Source organism: Acanthopagrus latus, chromosome 13 (assembly GCF_904848185.1).
Source record: "Acanthopagrus latus isolate v.2019 chromosome 13, fAcaLat1.1, whole genome shotgun sequence".
NCBI classification, from domain to species: domain Eukaryota; kingdom Metazoa; phylum Chordata; class Actinopteri; order Spariformes; family Sparidae; genus Acanthopagrus; species Acanthopagrus latus.
In genome coordinates, this window is record NC_051051.1 from 14,981,361 (window position 1) to 15,001,174 (window position 19,814).

The window sequence follows — 19,814 nt, forward strand, 5'->3', positions numbered from 1 at the left end:
TCAATATGAAACAACATGATCTATACTCAGTCCCATGCTGATGGGAAAGTCAGGTGAAGGTTCACAGGAAAACAGCAACTGAGGCTGATGAGGACTTAAAGAACATCAATAAATAAAATGGATCCAATATTATTATTAAACCAATTTTGGATCTTGGGGGCTGCTGCAGACTTGGATTACACAGGATGAGCTGTGTGGAGCCATTTTGTGTTTTCAGTAGTTTTTTTTTTTTTTTCATTTTAAAACCCCGTCTACTTCAGTAGGTTAGGAGAATGCTGCATAAAAAGTTTTGCTGTGAAGCTCCAGAAATGTTTTGTGGACTAAGAAACTTCAGCTGAAAAACAAAAAGAAACAAACAAAAAAAAAAAACCTACAAAAGTAACAAATATTACTGGTGTGTCTCTTTTATTATTTTAAATGGTCATTTAGGGTTCGAAAGGCTAAGTCTCTGATGAAGAGGACTCTGGATTTCATTTCTACTCCAGTCACAACTCCATGACTGCAGGGATATGATTGTATAATATCATTGCTTGATACGTTCTCAATGATGGCGTCAATGAGACAAGTCAGCTAGAAAACCTGATGCTTGAATGAAAACTTTTATTGTATTAGGTGGATGGTAAATGATGGAAAAGTGTTGATAAAAATGGTTAATTTCAGTCCTTAGTGCCTGATTGTATTTGTTGCTCAGAAAAGAAAGACAATTGCATCAATCAGTTGTGACAAAGATGTGCAGCACAAAGTTTCACAATATCCTGTTCAAAATGATATCAGAGCGCTGAAACAGTGAACTTTACTGCACATTTAAGAATTAAAAATCACCCCAAGCATACTGCTCTGCGTCTTACTATCCAACCAAAAAGTTTCACGTTGGCCGATACCGGAAAACATATCCACCGATAACAACCAATACATGAACATGCAACATGAACGACTGTCCTTAAAATTGAAAAATTGCAGCATCTACTGGCCAACTTGGAAATTACAGTGACTATGTTACAGTAATCTGTACCTGTTGTAAAACTTTGCTGTCCATCAGTGAAACCGTTAGTGACCATCAACTCCATAGTCAAGAACCAATCAATTACACCACACTTGTTTTGTAAAAACTATTTATTCAACCCTTCAGATTAAATATTACCCCCTTTTTTTTTGCAGAAAAAGGTTTGATCAAACAAAGGAGTGTTTCAATCAATGGAGTCATGAGGTCAAGTGAGCAGATTCCTACTTTGCTGTTTGAGTAAGGCCACCGTCGTGTAAGTTGAAACAGATTCTTCACAGTAACCACTTGGAGCCAACAAATAGTGAACACAGATCAACTTAGAGTGTCGAGGAGAGAGAAGCTTCCCATCAAGCTGCCTACAGTTTCTGGATTAGGATAGATGAAGCTCCACCACCTCCATTGCAGATGCCTGCCAGCCCGTACTGGCCCGACTTCAGGTTGTGCGCCATGTGCCCCACGATTCTCGCTCCGGACATCCTGACAGGACAAGAGAAAGCAAACATAAATACAAAGTAATCTATGATATTTTTGTACATAAATTAGTATTCTGCCAAATGCAGTTATTTAACTTTTTCAAAAAAGGATGCTACTAAATACATATTTTCAGGCAAAGTGCACCAAAATACAGATACATTTAAAGTTTTCTGCAGCGCCTCTAGTTTTGTGTGGAACAAATAAAGCTCCACAAAGCACCTCACCTGTCCTCAGTGATGCAGAAGCTGATTTTCGTGGCTGCTAAGTGGTCGCTATTTTAGTATTAAGGCCACTTAAAGATATGGGCTGAAAGGCTGAAATAACCTTCACTTTGGCTAGCTTCCTCAGTCCTAATCCATTCTATAAAATTTACATCTGAAACTCCCACTACAGCTTTCCTTTCTTGTAGCCCTCAGTAGTGCATATTTGACATAGTTTCAGTACGCATTTGAACATTTCAGCTTTGTACTGTAATGCGTCAATTTTTCCATATGGTATGGAACTCATAAAAATCCAGTATCAAGATAACACTAACCTGTTTTTTTTGTTAGAAAGTATGCCAAAAATTAAATGCTGCGAGGCATAAAAAAGGTGTTGGTCAATGAAGGCTTCCTGTTGTGTTCACCCATGGGCAAATAATAAACTAAACTGGCATTATAAAAATAAGGAGCCGTAATTCAAGATCTGTTCAAAGTCCCTAAGATGACTGAAATCTGTAAAGTAATAAAAATGAAGCAATGTTTCTCATAACCGAAAACTACTTCCTCGAAAGGTTAAAGCAAGTGACAGCAGTTAAAACAATTCTACTGAAGTTTTTGATTTCTTATGACCTGTAATCCATATCAAGTTTTGTTGTGGGCCTGAAATTTAAAATATACTTCCTTGATGATACTGATTCTGACTGACTCTTTCTGCAGCACAGAGGACAGGAGGAGGTAGGGGAAAAAATATAGAGGCTATATTTCTGCACAGACGGGACACACCATGTTCCTTATCTCTGCTCATATCTTCCTAGATCTAAGATAAGTGGCAGTTTCTTTGCACTTTTCTCTTCATTCCAGGTCCAATGTCAGAACTCCTCCTTACGTTTGTATGAGTCGCTCTCAGCTACTTACCCAATGGGGTGTCCCAGTGACACAGCTCCACCGTTGACGTTGACTTTTGCAGGGTCAATGTCCAACATCTTGATGTTGGCCAGCACAACCACGCTGAAGGCCTCGTTGATCTCCCACATGGTGATATCCTCCTTCTTCAGTCCCGCTGCATCCAGGACCTGACAGACACACACCGAACCATATATGCATCAATGTATTGTGTATAACTACTGAGTGAGTTTTATCTTGTATGCATGTTTAACTGCAATACACAGATATAAAATGAGATTTAAAAAAATAAGGTAATACTGCAGGCAGAACCCTGAAAGCAGCTCACAAAAGTGCCTAATTACTGAGGATGTCCTGAGCTGATTCTAAGTATCTGTCTCCAGGCAGATCCGGGCCTACATTAACCTGTGAGCAATCTGCTTCAGTGCAAATGTGAAAAATAAGAGACACACATTAGGCAAAATACACTGATTAATTAAACTCAGAAGTGTGTTATCTCTCCTCTCTTTTGTCAGCAAATTAATATTATTTCTGTAAGTAATGAAGCTATATCTGTGTGTAAGTGATCAAAGCCCAACACTGAACGTGGCTGTTATTGGTTTTATGGGCCGCAGTCCATCTCTCCATTCTGCCAACAGAGTGACACATCCTCTCTCCATAAGACCACTTCCCATCAGTTTCAGAAGTGACCTTCTCCCATTTAAATTTTCATCTATCATTAAGGTTAGATTATTAAGTATTGTGCAGATCAAGATGTGTTTAGGTGCTAGAAGAATCAGATTTAATAACCATTTGGGTATCAACAGACACCAAATATTGGGGACAAAAATCTCAGTTGGGACGTCCTTACTAATTACATGCACATACTCACTTTTGGTACAGCAAATGCAGGAGCAATGGGGAAATCAATGGGTGCAACAGCAGCATCAGCAAAGGCTATGAAAAGCAAAAATAAAAAAAAATATAACACATCAGACAAGCTGTGTCAATTGTGAAAAGTTTTTATATACGCAATTTTCCAATGAACAAAAATCTAACCAAAATAAAAAGTCCAGAAGAATGCCTTACAAGCTCACATCTTGTTGAGGAATCTGCCACTCTAAAACATCTAACAGAGTTTTTAATCCATTCTTATTATTTCTGTTTTAACCTGATGATGGCTTTAACACTGCACCTGTTTCCTGTGACTTTTTTGGGGAGTGTAGTATTTCTTTGTTATAATTGCCAAAACATAAATCTAACATAGCCAAAAAACAAAACAAAACAAAAAAAATTACTGCAACTACGACTGGAATACTGATTTTATACACGTTTTATTTGTATTGCTGTCATGTTTTTAAAAGTTAAATTCCAGTTAAGCTAGAAGTAAGCACAGTGTAGCCTGTGTGCGTGTTTTTGTAAAGCTTACAAACAATTCTGGCCAGTGGAGTGACGTTGAGTCTCTTTGCAGCATCTGCGGTCATTAAAACAAGCGCTGCTGCTCCATCGTTCAGCGTGCTGGCATTGGCTGCCGTCACCGTTCCTAAACAAAGAAAAAGAAAAAGCAAGTGACCAATCACAACAAAATATGTTAAAATATAGACTTAAGTATGATGCATGGATGTTTTCCTCTTCTGTTCTGTACAAGTCTGTCTAATTAGAAAAAAAGTGGCTTAATGTTTTCACCTGATTAACTATATATGTACTCAAGTAATACATGTCATGGCAGCGACATCATTACCATTCTCTTTTTGGAAAACTGCCTTCAGTTTGGGAACTTTGCTGAAGTCGACCCGTCTCCACTCCTCATCCTCGGACACGACCAAGTCAGGTTTACCTACAATATCACAACAACATCACGTATGTTGTGCCATGTAAAGTAAATGAACAAGGTCACTGACCCATGAGCAATTTTCTCTACCTCTCTGGGGAATGCTAACTGGTACGATCTCCTTAGCCAGGATGCCGGCCTCGTATGCTGCTTTGCTGCGGCTGTACGAGCCGATGGCGTAGGTGTCCTGCTCCTCTCTGGTGATGCTGCTGTTCTTGGCTGTGTTCTCTGCACAGTTCCCCTGTTAAAGAAAGAAGACGAGGTCAAATTTGAGACTGATAAAATGAAAAAGGAGACATTCATAGGTCCTTACTTATAGGTCCAATCCATGAAAAAACATATTACAAAATGCACATTCTGTTTCACAAACAGTACTGCAGCAGTTACATGTAAATGTGTGTTTAGGATATAAATTCAACTTTCATTTCAAAATCTTTTTCTCGCAGTTTAATACAAAAATAAAATACAAACTGTTACTTTTAGAAATATCAGAACAGTGTTTTCTTATGGAGATTTTTGAAAAATGCTTCCTAATCAATTAAATGAAATAAACATAACAATAAAATGTATTTCCTTAACCTATACCTTTATTATGTTGGATTGGTCTCCATGATCTGCTTCTGCACTAATTCTTCAAACCCCAATTCTTTCAAAAGGCAATCTATCCAATTACTCTCTCATGCATTAATATTTTCGACAGGCTAAACATTCAAAAACAGGCTGTTGATAGTTACCATGTGGAATTTGTTGTAGACATCAGTGAGTCCATCCTTGACGATGAGGTCTTCCATCCTCACTCCTCCGTAGGCTGGGGTGTCTCTGGACATCACATACGGTACGTTGGACATGCTCTCCATGCCGCCGGCCACCATCACATCCTGAAATCACACAAAGACAGCCATCCATTCATCTGTGGTGACAATTATAGTCTATTGTTTGACTGACACTTAAAGGTCATTTTTTGTATAGCTTATGGCATTTTGCAGGATTTAGACCATATCCAAAAGGCAGCCATTTTCCTCAGACATAGGGCTCAGGGTTTGAAGCTCAAATGTCATACTGCTTCCTTCCAGGCTGCAAACTTAGGGAATCTGGAATTTTTTTTACCGTTTCACTGCTTCCAGATTATCCATTGTCTTATCAGTTGATAATGAAATATGGAGTGACATTGGACCACATTTCAAGGTAAAACAGTATATTTGATGACCCATTCACTTCAATTAGATTACAACTAATCTTAGCAAGTCAACCACTTCCTAGTGAACAGTACGTCAGTGTGTGAATTCCAAGAATGCACAATCTGAATTTCCTCTGTTAACAAAAAGGTATGCTAACGATATTTATGCAGATGATTCCATTGTATATATATATGTATTGCAGGCTCTGTAAAACTAGTCATTGAGAACCTGCAGCAATCTTTTTATGCTGTATTTACGGACATGCTGCTGCCTCCATACTTTGTCCCTTAGACTCGGTCTACCATTCAGCCCTGAGATTCATTCCCTGAGACAGCTACAGTAGTCGCTGATAAGGTCAGAGACGTTGTAATTACTGGCATTGGTTTATCTTTAAAGCCCTGATAGGAAAATCACCATAGTATATTAGATCTATGTCACACTATGGAACGCTAGCCAATTTTTAACTCGCTCCAGTGACCGACTTCTGCTTCCGGTGCCTCATGCCAGTACTAATCTTGTGAAAACTCAAGGAATCTCTTGTTACATGAGCTAAAACTGAATTATTTTGTATCACTTGCACATTTTATGCCTTAAATAAATTGTCCACTACTGACCTGTAACTGTTTCAACTTATACTGTTGTTGTTTTGTATGTGTGCTTTGCGATTTTAATCTGGCTTGCTTCTCTTTGTTTGCTTGATGTCTCTGCTCATGCTGGGCATAACTAAAAATGAGGGCATCCCTCTCAATTAAAGGCTAAAATAAATTAATGAATGATTTTAAAGGAGAGGCGTAACTAAACTATCAACCTCAGCTAATGGGTAATCAAACTCGCCGTTTTACCTTGAAATGTGGCCCGATGCCCCTCCAGCTGTCACTAACCATCATCTTTTCAGTTGCTGATCAATCAGGGAGCAGTGAAATGATAACAATTCGTCAGATTCTTTAGTTTGACATCAGAGATATGTCTGACTATGGTGTACATAAGATTTATAGCTTCAGTCTCAAGGCGAAGTCTGTTATGACCATACTGTAATACTGTATAAGTTGTCAGCATATGGTAAACAAAGCTCTTTTTTAAATTTTTTTTTTAATTTATCTTGTCAGGGATCAGACCTGTGTTATACATAATACTTATGTAAAGTGTTATACACTGTCACTGTACCTTCCAACAGCATCGAGCAAACTGAAGAGCAACAGTGTGTTTGATTCTTAAGTTACCTGGTGTCCACACATCAGACTCTGAGCTGCCATCATGATAGACTTCATCCCCGAGGCACAGACTTTGTTGATGGTTGTTGCTGGAGTGCCGAGGGTCAAGCCTGAAGATACAATCAGAGACATACTGTACTTGTAAAACTGAACTGAAAAACAAATCTCCTGCATCAAAACAAAAGTTATGCTTTTGTGTGTCATGCCAGGGCAGGAGAACTGTAACTTTGAAAAACAGTGAACCGTTGTGAATGATATAAACCTTACTGTCAGTCACAGCTGCTATGCTTCTAATGTATTTTTAGAGACCGGAGGCCTTTCTAAGCTACTGGAGACCAATCTTGCGCGTGTCATCGACTGCAAGCTTTCGGTTTTCATATCTTTAACCTTTGTCGTGCATGTATAATGTTTGGCTTTCAGATTATGAATGCATACAAAAAAAACACATTAGCTGCTCTCAGACAACTTTTAAGTGGAAAAGATGGCAATCCTGCTCTTTGTAACTGTTTCAATCATTCCTGATTGGTCAAAACAGCACGTGTGGTGCTCGATTTTGAAAATTAATATTTTGGTACAATACAATGTGCACAATGAGGGTGAAAATAATGTATACCAGTGTGGTCATACCTGCTCCCAACAAGGCTTGTCTTGTGGGGGCCTGTCCTTCTCCCGCCTGCAGCACATTGCCCATGTAGACTTCCTTTACCTCTTCAGGGGCGATTCCTAACACACAAGAAAAACATCAAGACAACTCACTAAAACATACACATCCATCCGCCACTCAAGTGAAACAGAGAGTGGGAAACGGCTTCGCATCAAGCCCTAAACGGAGGGAAATAGTCTTCTCTAAACGAAGTGAACCATCCGAACACACCTGCTTTGTCGATGGCTCCCTTGATGGCAACAGAGCCCAGTTTGGTGGCTGGTACTGCTGCCAGGCTGCCTCTGAAGGAGCCCATTGGAGTGCGGACTGCGCTGACAATGACGACTTCCTGAAACCGTGCATTAAAAAAAAAAAAGGCTGCATTATAGCATGTGCAGTGCAAACATTTCACACTGATAACAATATGAAATTTCAGTTTCTGTAGTGCACTTACATTGAGCGAAGGGCGAGATGTGTATGTTCTTGACAGGTACTTGTGAGCCTACAGTGGCAGGAGAATGACGTGAACAGCTCATCTTTCATACATGACAGACACAATGTTTCCACCTGAAGCCCCTTAAATCAGTCTGGGCTCTAACCAATCGACTTTTATGTTAGTGGAGGAGCGTTAGCAACACGTTAGCTAACGTAATGCTACCAAGAAGGGCAGACAGAAGGTTGGCAGCCTGGTGACGACATATGACCTAATATTGTCATTTAAGGCAGCCAGGTGTCGTGTCATATATTCGTATACCTTTGCCCCATAAATATGACCCTTCTCGGGTTTGCATTCACAGTTAAGCTAGCTATTGTTGTCGCTCTTATCGTTTCTCCTCAGTTATTCTGTTGAGGAGCACACCTTGCTGTTGCACCGCTCAGTCAGTTACATAACATATTCTCACTAAAGAACCCGGGTCACCTGCAGCCGCTGTCACATATGTTCAAGCTGAACTTTGGCCAAGGACGCTACGCAGACACAATAAGGTTAGCTGGGCTGCTCCAAGTTAATCCAGGCCCCTCTGTTTACAGCCATTCATACTAATGCTAAAGCTAGCATTCCGATGCAATAACAATGACAGACAAACCTAAACCGACTGCGTTTCACTCTCTCTCACTTACCAGGCGTTTACAGATTTGTGCGTGCATGTTTAAAAGTCCACTGGATGACATTTTGGACTGAGAGACAGGGCTGACTCACTGACTGGGAACCGCTTCACCTTCAGCCATGCAGCGGAGGGATAAATACAGCGGCCAATCACAGTGAGAGGTGTGTTTCCCCCCTACGTCACCGTTGGCTGTGCGTTATGGTTGTTGTAGTTTTATCAATGAAATCATGATATAATCGATTACATAAGCTGCATCAGACATTTAACTTCGAGCTATAAGCTCGTACACACATCTAGACATGAGACAACTATATAAATAAGTACACATTCATTAATTCATTTTGTAATGAAAAATTTGAAATAAATAATCCAGTTAGACACTGATGTTCTGCTTCGGTGAAATCAAAATCTGCACCCTCAGATTGGTGAGAAACTGTGCAATTTTTTTTTTTTTTTTTTTTTACTCAACACACACATTCCCTTGGACATGATAAAGATGCATTTAAACTCATTCTTAATTTCACTTTCATTCTTTGAATTCATGCAAGAAAATTCAAGAAAAAGAAAAACACATTGATAAGAGTTGTTGCATATAGGTCGGTTATCTTTATTTTTTTATTTTTTTCAAATAATGTATTTCTATGCAGAATTCTAGAAAAAATAAAATTACAGGCTTGAAACTGGTGGCCTGTAACTGCTGGTAGTGCAAGTCTGTGGTAGATCAGTTTGGCTGGGTCTGGTATGATGCATTTTACCTCAATGACAGTTCCTGTTGTTGTGAAAAAATCGAAATATGCTCCCACAAATTTAATTAACTGCGTACACTGCTTTCCTACATTCCACATTTGTCCACCACATCAAAGTGAGAGGTCACGTCTTTTCCTTAATATGTTTTGAAGGCAGCGCAATGGCTACAGATGTGAGCATCCCCACTGTATGAAGAGAATGAACAAGACATCCTCTCTATTGTTAGTTCCTACCTCCTAAAGTGCTCTTTTTCACAACACCTCGCCTGAAGTCATCGTGTACAACATGTATTCAAGTGCATTCTTATGTGCAAACACAGGCATGACGAAGAAAGCATTAAGACTAAATTATTTTTTACTTAATTTTTATGAAAACATGATTTATTGAAGCGTGCAAGAAAAAACATTGACAACAGTTGTCTCCTACACGATTATCATGCATTTCTTTTTCAAATAGTACATTTCTATGCAGAAGTCTACAGAAAAAAGCCCCCACAGAACAACAGGAATAGTTATTAGAACACACCGCTGCTATTACTGTGTGCTCAGAGTTGTGTGCACGTGCTTGTGCGGGTCATTTCTTCCTCATTTGCAATCCATCCACGCGTAGTTCAGCAGAGTGCGCCTCACTTTTCTACGCTGGTAGTGGTACTCTGTCTGCCTGGATCCATAGGTGAAGTAAAGGTAACCTGTAAAGTAGGTTGCACCGCTGTTACCGCCTCAAACAGGAACCCCATAATATCACTGTAGATGGACAAACCTTTGACCGTTACCTACCTCGGTTCGCGAAGGCAGCGTCCACTCTGTAGCCAATCCCAGGGAGCTCTCGGTGAATGAATTTGGGGAACCCCCCGTCCATTCTGCCCCTCCTTTCGTTGTAGCTATACGAGTAATATGGGGAGGTGTTCAGCCACATGTGGTATCCGTCTATATCTGAATTCAGTAAGTTTATGGCTGCTGACATCACTCACCTCCAGTACTTGTTCCTCACAAAGATCAGGGTTCTGCCTATGAATGCCACATAGACAGCAGCGTCGACCTTGGTGACGGATGAAGGCAAGCCAAAGTCGCTGAGAGGTTTGGGATAACCGGGCAGCACCGTGTTCCCTCTGATCCCCCAGTAATGATCCCCTGTGATGTGAGAAAGGCGAGTTGTGTTCCTGACGAGCCCCAGTATTCATTTAAAGCTTTTCTCATTTGAAAGTAAGGACAATTAATTTCCTGTATTATCGACTCAATCAAAGAAAGACACCTTCAAAGAAAATGGCAGTGTCGCTTCTCTTGTACTCATAAGCAGCGTCAATCTTGCTGATTCCCGGCCAAACAGACCGAACTGACTTGGTAGTGATGCCGTCCCAGGAGCTGCTCCTCTTCCAGAAATAACTGAGAAAGGCAAACAAAGATCTGTGATAAGCTGACAGTGACCACGCACCGAGGGAAAAGAAAAATCCGTACTGTACAGTGTGCATATAACTTTGAAAAACAGCTCTATCTAATGGAGTAGTATGCCTTTGTGAAACTTCAGTACGCGTTACAAAAAATAGAACACCTCACCCATCTTTGAAGAAGTAAAGATTCCTCTGGATGGTCGTGGCAGCATCAAAAATCAGGTTCCTGTTGCACCTGTCTGGAAAAGGTTCTGGCGTGGGTTCTGGCGTGGGTTCAGGTGTGGGTTGTGGATTTGGCTCCGGTTTAGGCTGTGGATCTGGATCGGGTTGAGGTGGCCCTCCACGGACTCCTTTGAGAGGCAAAAGACAAGGAAATAGCGCTGGTAAAGGTCTCAGCGGGAGAGTTTGTCGATGCTCTCACGAAGAGCACTCTGTCTTGTGCCCAAAAAAAATCTGTGCGATTTTAGTTTAGCTCTCACCGTAAAGAGCCTGCACTCCCTGTCTGTCATCATCTGGCAACTTATACCCCACTGTGGGAACATATTTGTAGGTGGGGAACATCAGGGCTGTCTTGACCTTGGAGTGGTCTAATCCCAGTGCATGGCCAAACTCATGGGCTGCCACCAAGAAGAGGTTGGCTCCTGCAGACACATTGATATGCTTACTGTTGATACGCAATCAGCTATAAAATGATATCACCCCCAGTAATAATGCTACCTGCTGAGGTCAGAGTCCAGGTCTCGTCTTCGTCAAAATGGGTGTCACCTCCGTGGCCTTCTCCGGGGGAGAACGCATGGGCCAAGACCCCATTTTCCCCATCGAATGGAGCAAAATCTCCATGGGCTGGTTTGTATAGGAGAAGAGTAAAGTTAATACTAAAAACAAACATTTTCCCAAAAGCAATGAAGGCGCTGCATTTACCTTGTCTGCTGAACATAATCATAATGTCAGCGGTGCCGTAGTAGATCCGCTTGAAATCCAGAGGGATTACGTCACTGTAGAGTTTCAGAGCCTGGGCTATAGCGGCATCCACAACACTCGTACTCAAGTCGGGTGTGTAGTTATTTATCCTGTGGCGGTGTGAGAGAGGAACTGGTTGACAGATTCTCACAGCAGGCATTTAAATGTGCTTGATGTTTGGGCGAGCTGCTTGCAAAGACTTTTTGCTCTTTACTCTGACGTGGAAATCTCGTTCGTTACCTGTACGTGACCACATTCTTCTCCCACTTTGGACGACCAGCAAAATGACCGTATCTGCTCACGTCTGGGACACCGCAGCGGGGTTGAGCCATCACCTCCAAGGTGTTGGAGTCTAACTGGCCGGTCACCTCCAGGCCAAAATACTCCTGCATTTTCCTGAGAGTTTCGTCATAGGAGTCCAGAGAGCTGCGCCAGTGGCTGTTGGGGGCACTGACACCCACATCAGAGAAAAACCGAGACAGGTAGTCCTAGGCAAAGACAGCAGGTATAAACATCATCATAAATACAGATGGAACTTCATTTGCTGTATGATTTATTTGTCACTGCGAACTTATTCAAAAATACGTGCTCAGTATTTTTTCTGATCTAGCCGGTCCGTAACTTCCTCACTTCAGTTCATTTTAGTGGTGGTGTCTGCCTCTCCTGCACTTGATGCAGAACTCTGCATGAACATGTTTGTAATTTTACCTCGATGATATTTAGTCTCACTGTTTACTGTTCACTCACCTACAGCTGTGTAAGAGCTGTATTAAGACAGTGCTAATGCTAAACCAACGTTTCCTACAGCTGCTGCTGGTGAAACACTGGGTGGGGCTAGTTAATATTATTTTTTTCATTATCAGTGATGGTTAGATAAAGTGCTTGTGCACAAATATTACACCATATCAAATGAAAATGGCCTTAGAAATGCCCTGTGCTGGTAAAACCTCTACATTAATCACTAAAGAATTCCTTGCACCACAAAGTTGATGTCCTGGACAAAGAAAAACACACACACACACACACACACACAAAAAACAAATTCTAATATGCAGAAAAAACTCCACATATGATAGAACTGACATCTGTAAGCTTAAAGGAAATTGAATTAAACTAAATTGAAAGACTCATTATCTGAAATAATAAAAAAGCGTGCATACCTTTTGGACTCTCCTGTTCAGAAGTCAGTCAATAGGCAGTTTTTCCGAACCATACTCGGCGACTTATTGTCTTTAAACCCCAACTCTGAGTTGTTCAAAGCTCGGAAATGAATGTTGCTACCAGTTAGAGTTACGCTTTTCCTTTTCATGTTGCAAAAATGATTGCTCTTTTCTCCCCAGCATCAGCAGGTTATTTACCAGCAACAAGCAGTGCAACACTTTGACACACAGAACACTTCATGTTTACCTGGGCTTTAGAGACCTCTTCTTGGCTGGTCGAAGCAGTGGGCACAGCTCCGCAGTTTGCCACCACTAAAACTATCATCACAGTTTTAACGACCAGTGCAACCCCCATGATTCCTTTTTTTTTTCTACCTCAGAGAAGAGGGAACAACTCCTGAGTCTTCCTCCCAGCCTCTGCTCCGATGTAGAGCTATACACTAGTTATGTACCAGTTGATTGTTTCCTGAAACAGGCAGTTTCAGTGTTTTGATAGATGAGTGAAAGTGCAGAGGGAGATGCATGATGGGGCAAATAAAAAATTCCTGCAAGCGTCTTAACAGGCCCAATCACAACAACAAGAGAGACAATGGATGTAGTGATGGGAGAGGACATCGGGGGGCGGGAGATGAGGGCAACAGCTGGAGTAACTTTGGCCTGCACGAACACGTTGTAGATTCCGAACTTACACCACATGAAGCATCAAATCATGTTTGTTTTCTTTGATTCGGACCAAAGTTAGCGTTGGGCCCTTTATGTGTTTTTGTTAGTGGCATACCTTTTTTGTTTACTCCTGAGACATTTTGCTTCATCGCCTCTCTGATAAGGACTTTTTTTTTTTTCTCACACAAACTGACCTAAGAACATACAGTGGGTAGTGTTTCGCCTTTGAGTTAGAGGCTGCATTAGCCATTCCAATGCACAGTATACCTCTGTTATTGTGTTTTTTAATCACAAACGGCATATTTATTTTGGGGGTGAAATCTTCCTGTGAAACAGCACCTGTCATGTGGAAGATAATGCAGCAGTGAATGTAGTTAGCAAAGACAACAAGAGAGGGAGCCACAGAGGCTTTATATTGGACTAATACTGGGGGCCACACTGGCACTGAGCGCTGTAGTTTCAGCCTGGATGTGATTTTTTTTTTTTGTTTGTTTGTTTGTTTATCTCTGTTACTATTAAAATTCACACTCGATTATGTCCCAATGGAAAACCATCTTTAAGGGACAGTTTCAGAAGTGACGAAATAACACTTTTACATTTGCAAGACATTTTGTGTTTAGTTATGTCCTTTACAGCTCCTTACTACAAATATGACTGCAAAAAGGGTAAATCACAGACATTTGATGGTGAACCCCTTCAGGACTTTATCCAGTTAAAAATCCTTTACTGAACGATGACCATGAAAATTTGACAAATATCTTGGCATGGAAGATATTTTTTCAGAGTGCGTATGAAGAAATTGTTCAAAAATAACACAAGAAAATCAGAGTTAAAATTAATCTAGAATAAAGTGGTTTGGTAGGTAATTATATGGGAAGCGACCAAAACAGCTTGTTTTTTACCGAAGGTTTGCAGGTAATAACAAATCATGTAGTCGCACATTTAAATCGTCAGCATATCAACTTTTCTGTCGCAAACAATAAAACTGTTTCCGCAACACAGCAAGGCACTTACAATAAATCTTATGTATTTTTGATTTTCACAGTCTTATATATCCAATTAGCCAAGGAGATGGTATAGCCAAGAGTGGAAATGTCACTATGCTTAACCCAATTTGTTTCACCTGCTTGCAAATGTGAACGTCATCCTGCGAACATAAATATGAAATTAAGTTATGACAACAAAAAAAAACAGCATTTCATTCACATCCTTGGAATCTATTTAGCCTTTTAATTGGTAATGGCTGGGCTTAATTAAGATGAACTGAACTGGTAATTAGGTTTTGATTTCTTATGTGGAAATTATGAATCTATTTTCAAGGGATACTCTCCACTTAATATTCCAATGTGAAGTTTACTGTGGAAAACTCTGTATGTTACTCTACAGGCCATGAAAAGGTGACAGCAGGGGTATGTTATTAATTTTATCTTGTCTTTTGTAGTGGACCGGGCAGAGGATTATACGAGGGAACTAAATTCTTTCATAAACATTTTGATGGTGTATTCAAAAGGCTCATTGTACCAGTGACCTCTGACCTTAAGGAGGAAGGATGTCAAGACTTACCAGGAACAGAACTGAGAAGACTTCCCCCCTCCCACTCACCACACTTTGCCAGCACCACACGAGTGTATTTGATCATACACTATACACAACAGGAGGAGCATGTAGTGTAATGACACCATCTACAATTCATTCATGCTTTATCATTTACCCAATATGGTTGTGCGTATGTATAAGTGTTTCGTGGTCCTAATTCATCATCCGTGTCCCATAGATAGATAGACAGAGGTCAATCAGAAATGACAACTTTCAGATGTAAGATTAATTTGATGTGATATATTGTCCTCCTAATTAATTAATAGATCAATTGATTAATTAATCAACATCTCGACATGCTCTTATTTAGAAACTACACACATGAGTCAAAGAGGAAGTCACATTACACTTTGCAAGCAAATGGAAGAGGGTGATATTTTGCTGAGACACCTATTTGTCATTTGAGGGATGACAATAGCCATTTTAAGCATTGATGTTGTATTTCTTGTATTTATTCATAAGCCCTTAACAAGAGGTTAATAATTCTAATATTGTCTAATTAAATATATACTGATAAATCGCTTCATGTCATGTATTTTTTTGACATAGTGGATTTCTCGCTAATCAGATGCATCACCAGGAAGTTCCCAATGTTACAGTCCCTTCAGATTTAGACTTTTATCCAATCTGTCCAATTCCCAGATTGGGTGAAACATCTCATCAACATATACATATACACATATACACATATGACAATATGCAGAATACAAAACTTATATCACATTTTATTTATACACTTACTGTATGTTTACAGCTGTAAATACATTTGATAGAATTTAATGTTGAAAATATAATATTTGGAATAATACAAATATTTAAAAGAGTATAGCTTTAGCAAACTGATGTGAATTCATTCTCATTCAGACTGGCTTCATAAGCAGCTTAGCTAGTAAACTGGTCTAGAAGTTAGTGCAGCGCAGAAAGTAACTGTTCCTCAGCACACGATACAACCTCCCCGTCCTCAGGTTGTACTCAAACATGTAAGGTCCACTGTAGATGTAGGTAAAACCTGAAACACAGAAGCTCAGTGTTAGCTTCTGCACCTGCTTCAACATTTTTGGAAAGTTCATTTTTTTTGGCAAGAGTGTTCAGCTTTAAATGTCACTCACCTCTGTACTGGAAAGCTGCAGTCACCTTGCCGGGCAGGCCGAAGAAGGTCTGATCCACTCGCTTGGGGAATCCCCGGTCCACAGTCCTTCTGGCCTCATCATAACTGCGAGATACATTCAGTGAGGGTAAAAGGTAGAGAACTGCTCACTGGCCTACTGAAACGAGAAGTGACCACATACTCTGAACACACCTGAAGTAATAGTCGCCCACGAAGAACAGAGTCTTGCCAGATTCCGCGTCGTAAAGGGCTGCATCGATTTTCCTCACGCCTCTTGGCAGACCAATTCTGTTGAGTTTCGTGGGATAGCCACGCACAGGTTCATAGCCAGAATAGGCCCATACTCTGCGACCTGCAGGAAGGAGAAAGCTCACAGTTGATTTGGGCAAGTTTTGAAATGGAGCCTCGGGCAGTTAAGGAGGACACAAACCTTTAAAGAGGAAGATTCTGTCTGACTGTCGGTTTTCATAAGCAGCGTCGATGTTGGTGGGGGCGTTGGGCCAGAAGTTTGTGATGAGGCTCTGCTGAGGTGTATTGCTCTGAGGGTAGCTACGCCAGAAGAAGCTGAACACAAACCGATAGAGCAGTTTTGTAAGATTCTGTTTGGTGACTTTGGACTCCGATGTTTTAGCGCTCTACCGTATGTAAGTCTGTCTGATACCTGTCCTTGAAGAAGAGCATTTCTCCCCGCAGGGTGGTGACAGCATCCAGGACCATGGTTGAATCACAGGCATCGGGTGTCGTTGGGGCCTCGGGTCCAGGCTGACCAGGATCCTTCTCAGGGTTTCGACCTGAAGGTGAAACAAAATGAGTCATTAAGCCTTTAGAAACTAGGTTAGGCGCACCCGATGGACTGAGAGGTAGTACTAACCATAGAGAGACTGGATGCCGTTGACATCATCCCGGGGCAGAACGAAGGTGTCGGGGTTTCTGTATGAGTACGTGGGGTACATGAGAGCACCAGGGTCATCAGAGTGAGACAAACCCAGGGAGTGGCCGAACTCATGGGCAGCCACGATGAAGAGGACGTAGCCTATAGAAGATACAGATACACTCATGTTTGCAGCCCAGCACATTAGAAAAACTTATTTCTGGAGCTACTCTTCAGACACCTTTGGGTGGCATCACTGTCCATGTTTTACACAGTGGCTTGAACAGACACAAATTGTATACACATGTCTCAGGCCTTCCTTGCCAGTGGGGGGCCAGCCACAGTGAAAAAGAACATCAAATGCCGACATCAAATGTTTTAAATGCTGAACACGTTTTTTCTTTTCCATATTTCAAAGACAGGGGAAAAAAAAATCAGAATCTAAAACTTTATTTAAACGTTTATGTATATATTTCTCAATTTATGTTTTCTTTAAATGCACAACATTAGTTTTTCAGCGTTCGCGAAAAAGTGTTTCTGCAGTTTTACCTCTCTGAAATTCTGGAGAAAGCCTCTATTTTCCATTTAGATAAATACATGATACAAAATACATGAAATTAAATGTACAATGAACGGTTATATTTTTCCTATAAAAACATGACAATCCACTTGCATTTGAATACCAAAATGAAAACATAAGCTAAAAAACAAAAACAAAAACAAAAAAACCATACTAAATACATGCATCATTATAATGGCATGATTTTTTTTTAATATATATATATATTTTCAAAATTAGGACTATGAATCTACTTAAGTAATATCAGGGACAAAAAAGAAAAACTCACCTCTGTTTGAGCGGAAAGTGAAGGTTTCATCATCGTCAAAATGAGCGTCGCCTCCAATGTCAGAGGATGGTGAGAAGGCGTGAGCAAGAGTGCCGCCAGGGCCATCAAATGGGTAGTAATCACCATGTGCTGTTAGCAAGAACAAATTCATGTCAGGAAACTAGACAAACAGTGATTGCTCTGTACTTTCATAATGTTGTTCTCACTTGCATTTTCTGTATTTTTGCAAGAAAACAGCAAACTGGGACTGGATTTCCCAAATACGGCATCGTTCCATTTTGCTAAACAATAACACAACCTTTTCAACACCTTCCTCACCCTTAAAAATGGGAAAGGGAAAAAAAAAAAAACAAGCTCTGACATTTCTGCAAGCTGCTGCATGCCAGTGCCGGAATGATCGCGTCTCTTTGTTATCTTGACTAATACACTGGACATTATGTAACTGCACTTTAAGTCATGCCCGTCATTAAAGGATAAATGTCACTACGGTGTTAAGTAACCATCATTCAAATCCAAACACATGCTGGAAAATAGATTCTTCACAATAACTTGTTGTGAAAAGTGCTCAAAAGATTTACCTGAGTAAAAAATATTGTGTTAAAAAATAACTTTGATAAGAATGAAAGTGACCCATTCATATGAAATTAAAATATACTTTACTGTCAAAAGTATTTTTCCGATACTTAAGTATCAAAAGTACATGTAAAAGTACATTTTACATATATGTACTTGTTTGTATACATTGTAGGCAATGGGTCAATTATTGGCCTGACATATCAGCACATTGATGATCAATCAATTATCAAGTTCTGTGCTTAAGTAATTCAAGGTACTTGTACTTTACTTGAGTACTTTTATTTTATAATTTTTCCAACTTCCAGTCCAAAGGCTTTCAGAAAGAAATGGTACTTTTTTACTCCATTACCTTCTAAACACTTAGTGACAAAACAATGCTATCCTAGCTGATAATACTTTGCACTTCACAGAAGTCACACTCAGTGTGTAGGGCTTTTGTTTTGGAATGGACCACTGACAGTTAGTGTGCACTCACATAGGCGGCCGAAGGAGATCATGATGTCAGCGGTGCCGCTGTAGAATCTTGTGAATCTGAGAGGAGTGACTTTGGCCCAGACCTGCAGAGCTTTCTCTATGGAGTAATCCACTTCTGACACAGACATGTCAGGCGTGTAGTTCACTATCCTACAACACAGGGAAAAGTCAAGAAAAGTATTAGCCTTATGACAACGGCACTTTCTCACTCTTTCTCCCTTGAGATCATTCACCTGTATGTCAGGCTGTTTTTCTCCCACTTGAGGCCATTTCCAAATGTGGAGAAACGGGCGATCTTGCTGTCTGGAACGCCGCAGCGGGGCTTCTTCATCATCTCCAAGGTGTCGGCGTCTAGCATTCCAGTGATCTGGAGACCAAAGAATCTCTGCATCTCGCTCAGCTTCTTGGTCACCGGGCTGATCCCCCGTCTGATAGTTGAGCCGGTCTCCTCTGTTAGGTTGAAGAATTTCTTCAGATAGCTCTGTTTAAGAAGATGACAATTGAATCCCTAGGAGTTGGTGGTGAGGTTTCCAAAGCGCATATTAAGATGCAAAATAATGAGAACACATGCATTACGAAGCAAAGAAGCGACAACAGAAAACAAATAAACAAACAAGCAAAGAAAAAACATTCATACCTCTGCAAAACCCTCATCTTGCACGGTAACTTGTGATACCGGCACGCAGTAAACTGCCACGGCCAAGCTCAGTACAATGCACAGACTGCAAGACCTCATGCTTCCTCGTCGGACGAGATTTGTGTATCTGTGCTGGAATCAGCTGTTATATAGGCTGAGGAGTGGATGCATTGAGGAGGGGGCATGTTGAGCAACTACCTCCTTGAGTCACTGTCTCAAGAATTTTCCGTCTTTGGGTGACGGGAGAAGATTGGCTTGA

General features: G+C 40.6%; 3 protein-coding genes across 3 annotated transcripts; all 3 read right to left on the bottom strand.

Annotated features, from left to right (window-relative positions):
- Positions 1-583: 583 nt before the first annotated feature.
- On the bottom strand, positions 584-8,688 carry acat1 (acetyl-CoA acetyltransferase 1). Its single transcript, XM_037119568.1, has 12 exons — positions 8,542-8,688; positions 7,877-7,924; positions 7,654-7,771; positions 7,407-7,502; positions 6,789-6,889; positions 5,125-5,268; positions 4,481-4,631; positions 4,301-4,396; positions 3,989-4,102; positions 3,452-3,516; positions 2,593-2,750; positions 584-1,480 (listed from the first exon to the last, which is right to left on the bottom strand). The coding sequence occupies exons 1-12, from the start codon at positions 8,590-8,592 to the stop codon at positions 1,360-1,362; spliced, it is 1,263 nt and encodes a 420-aa protein (XP_036975463.1). The 5' UTR covers positions 8,593-8,688; the 3' UTR covers positions 584-1,359.
- Positions 8,689-9,132: 444 nt separating this feature from the next.
- On the bottom strand, positions 9,133-13,194 carry mmp30 (matrix metallopeptidase 30). Its single transcript, XM_037119569.1, has 10 exons — positions 13,030-13,194; positions 11,863-12,110; positions 11,584-11,732; positions 11,380-11,505; positions 11,142-11,303; positions 10,829-11,012; positions 10,527-10,657; positions 10,246-10,405; positions 10,052-10,155; positions 9,133-9,963 (listed from the first exon to the last, which is right to left on the bottom strand). The coding sequence occupies exons 1-10, from the start codon at positions 13,135-13,137 to the stop codon at positions 9,860-9,862; spliced, it is 1,476 nt and encodes a 491-aa protein (XP_036975464.1). The 5' UTR covers positions 13,138-13,194; the 3' UTR covers positions 9,133-9,859.
- A 2,557-nt stretch (positions 13,195-15,751) lies between these two features.
- LOC119031230 (collagenase 3-like) lies at positions 15,752-19,703 on the bottom strand. Its single transcript, XM_037119566.1, has 10 exons — positions 19,556-19,703; positions 19,152-19,399; positions 18,920-19,068; positions 17,869-17,997; positions 17,021-17,182; positions 16,811-16,940; positions 16,580-16,713; positions 16,342-16,501; positions 16,151-16,254; positions 15,752-16,050 (listed from the first exon to the last, which is right to left on the bottom strand). The coding sequence occupies exons 1-10, from the start codon at positions 19,652-19,654 to the stop codon at positions 15,941-15,943; spliced, it is 1,425 nt and encodes a 474-aa protein (XP_036975461.1). The 5' UTR covers positions 19,655-19,703; the 3' UTR covers positions 15,752-15,940.
- Between the last annotated feature and the right edge of the window lie 111 nt (positions 19,704-19,814).

Coding starts and splice junctions, on each gene's coding strand:
- acat1 (XM_037119568.1), bottom strand. CDS start 8,592: ATGTCATCCAGTGGACTTTTAAACATGCACGCACAAATCTGTAAACGC. Junction 6,890..7,406: donor ACAAGCCTTGTTGGGAGCAG/GTATGACCACAC, acceptor TTGTATCTTCAG/GCTTGACCCTCGGCACTCCA. Junction 1,481..2,592: donor TCACTGGGACACCCCATTGG/GTAAGTAGCTGA, acceptor TTGTCCTGTCAG/GATGTCCGGAGCGAGAATCG.
- mmp30 (XM_037119569.1), bottom strand. CDS start 13,137: ATGGGGGTTGCACTGGTCGTTAAAACTGTGATGATAGTTTTAGTGGTG. Junction 11,733..11,862: donor AAGAATGTGGTCACGTACAG/GTAACGAACGAG, acceptor ACACCGCCACAG/GATAAATAACTACACACCCG. Junction 11,304..11,379: donor CTGGACTCTGACCTCAGCAG/GTAGCATTATTA, acceptor ATGTGTCTGCAG/GAGCCAACCTCTTCTTGGTG.
- LOC119031230 (XM_037119566.1), bottom strand. CDS start 19,654: ATGAGGTCTTGCAGTCTGTGCATTGTACTGAGCTTGGCCGTGGCAGTT. Junction 17,183..17,868: donor CACTTTCCGCTCAAACAGAG/GTGAGTTTTTCT, acceptor TATCTTCTATAG/GCTACGTCCTCTTCATCGTG. Junction 16,941..17,020: donor CGGCATCCAGTCTCTCTATG/GTTAGTACTACC, acceptor TTTCACCTTCAG/GTCGAAACCCTGAGAAGGAT.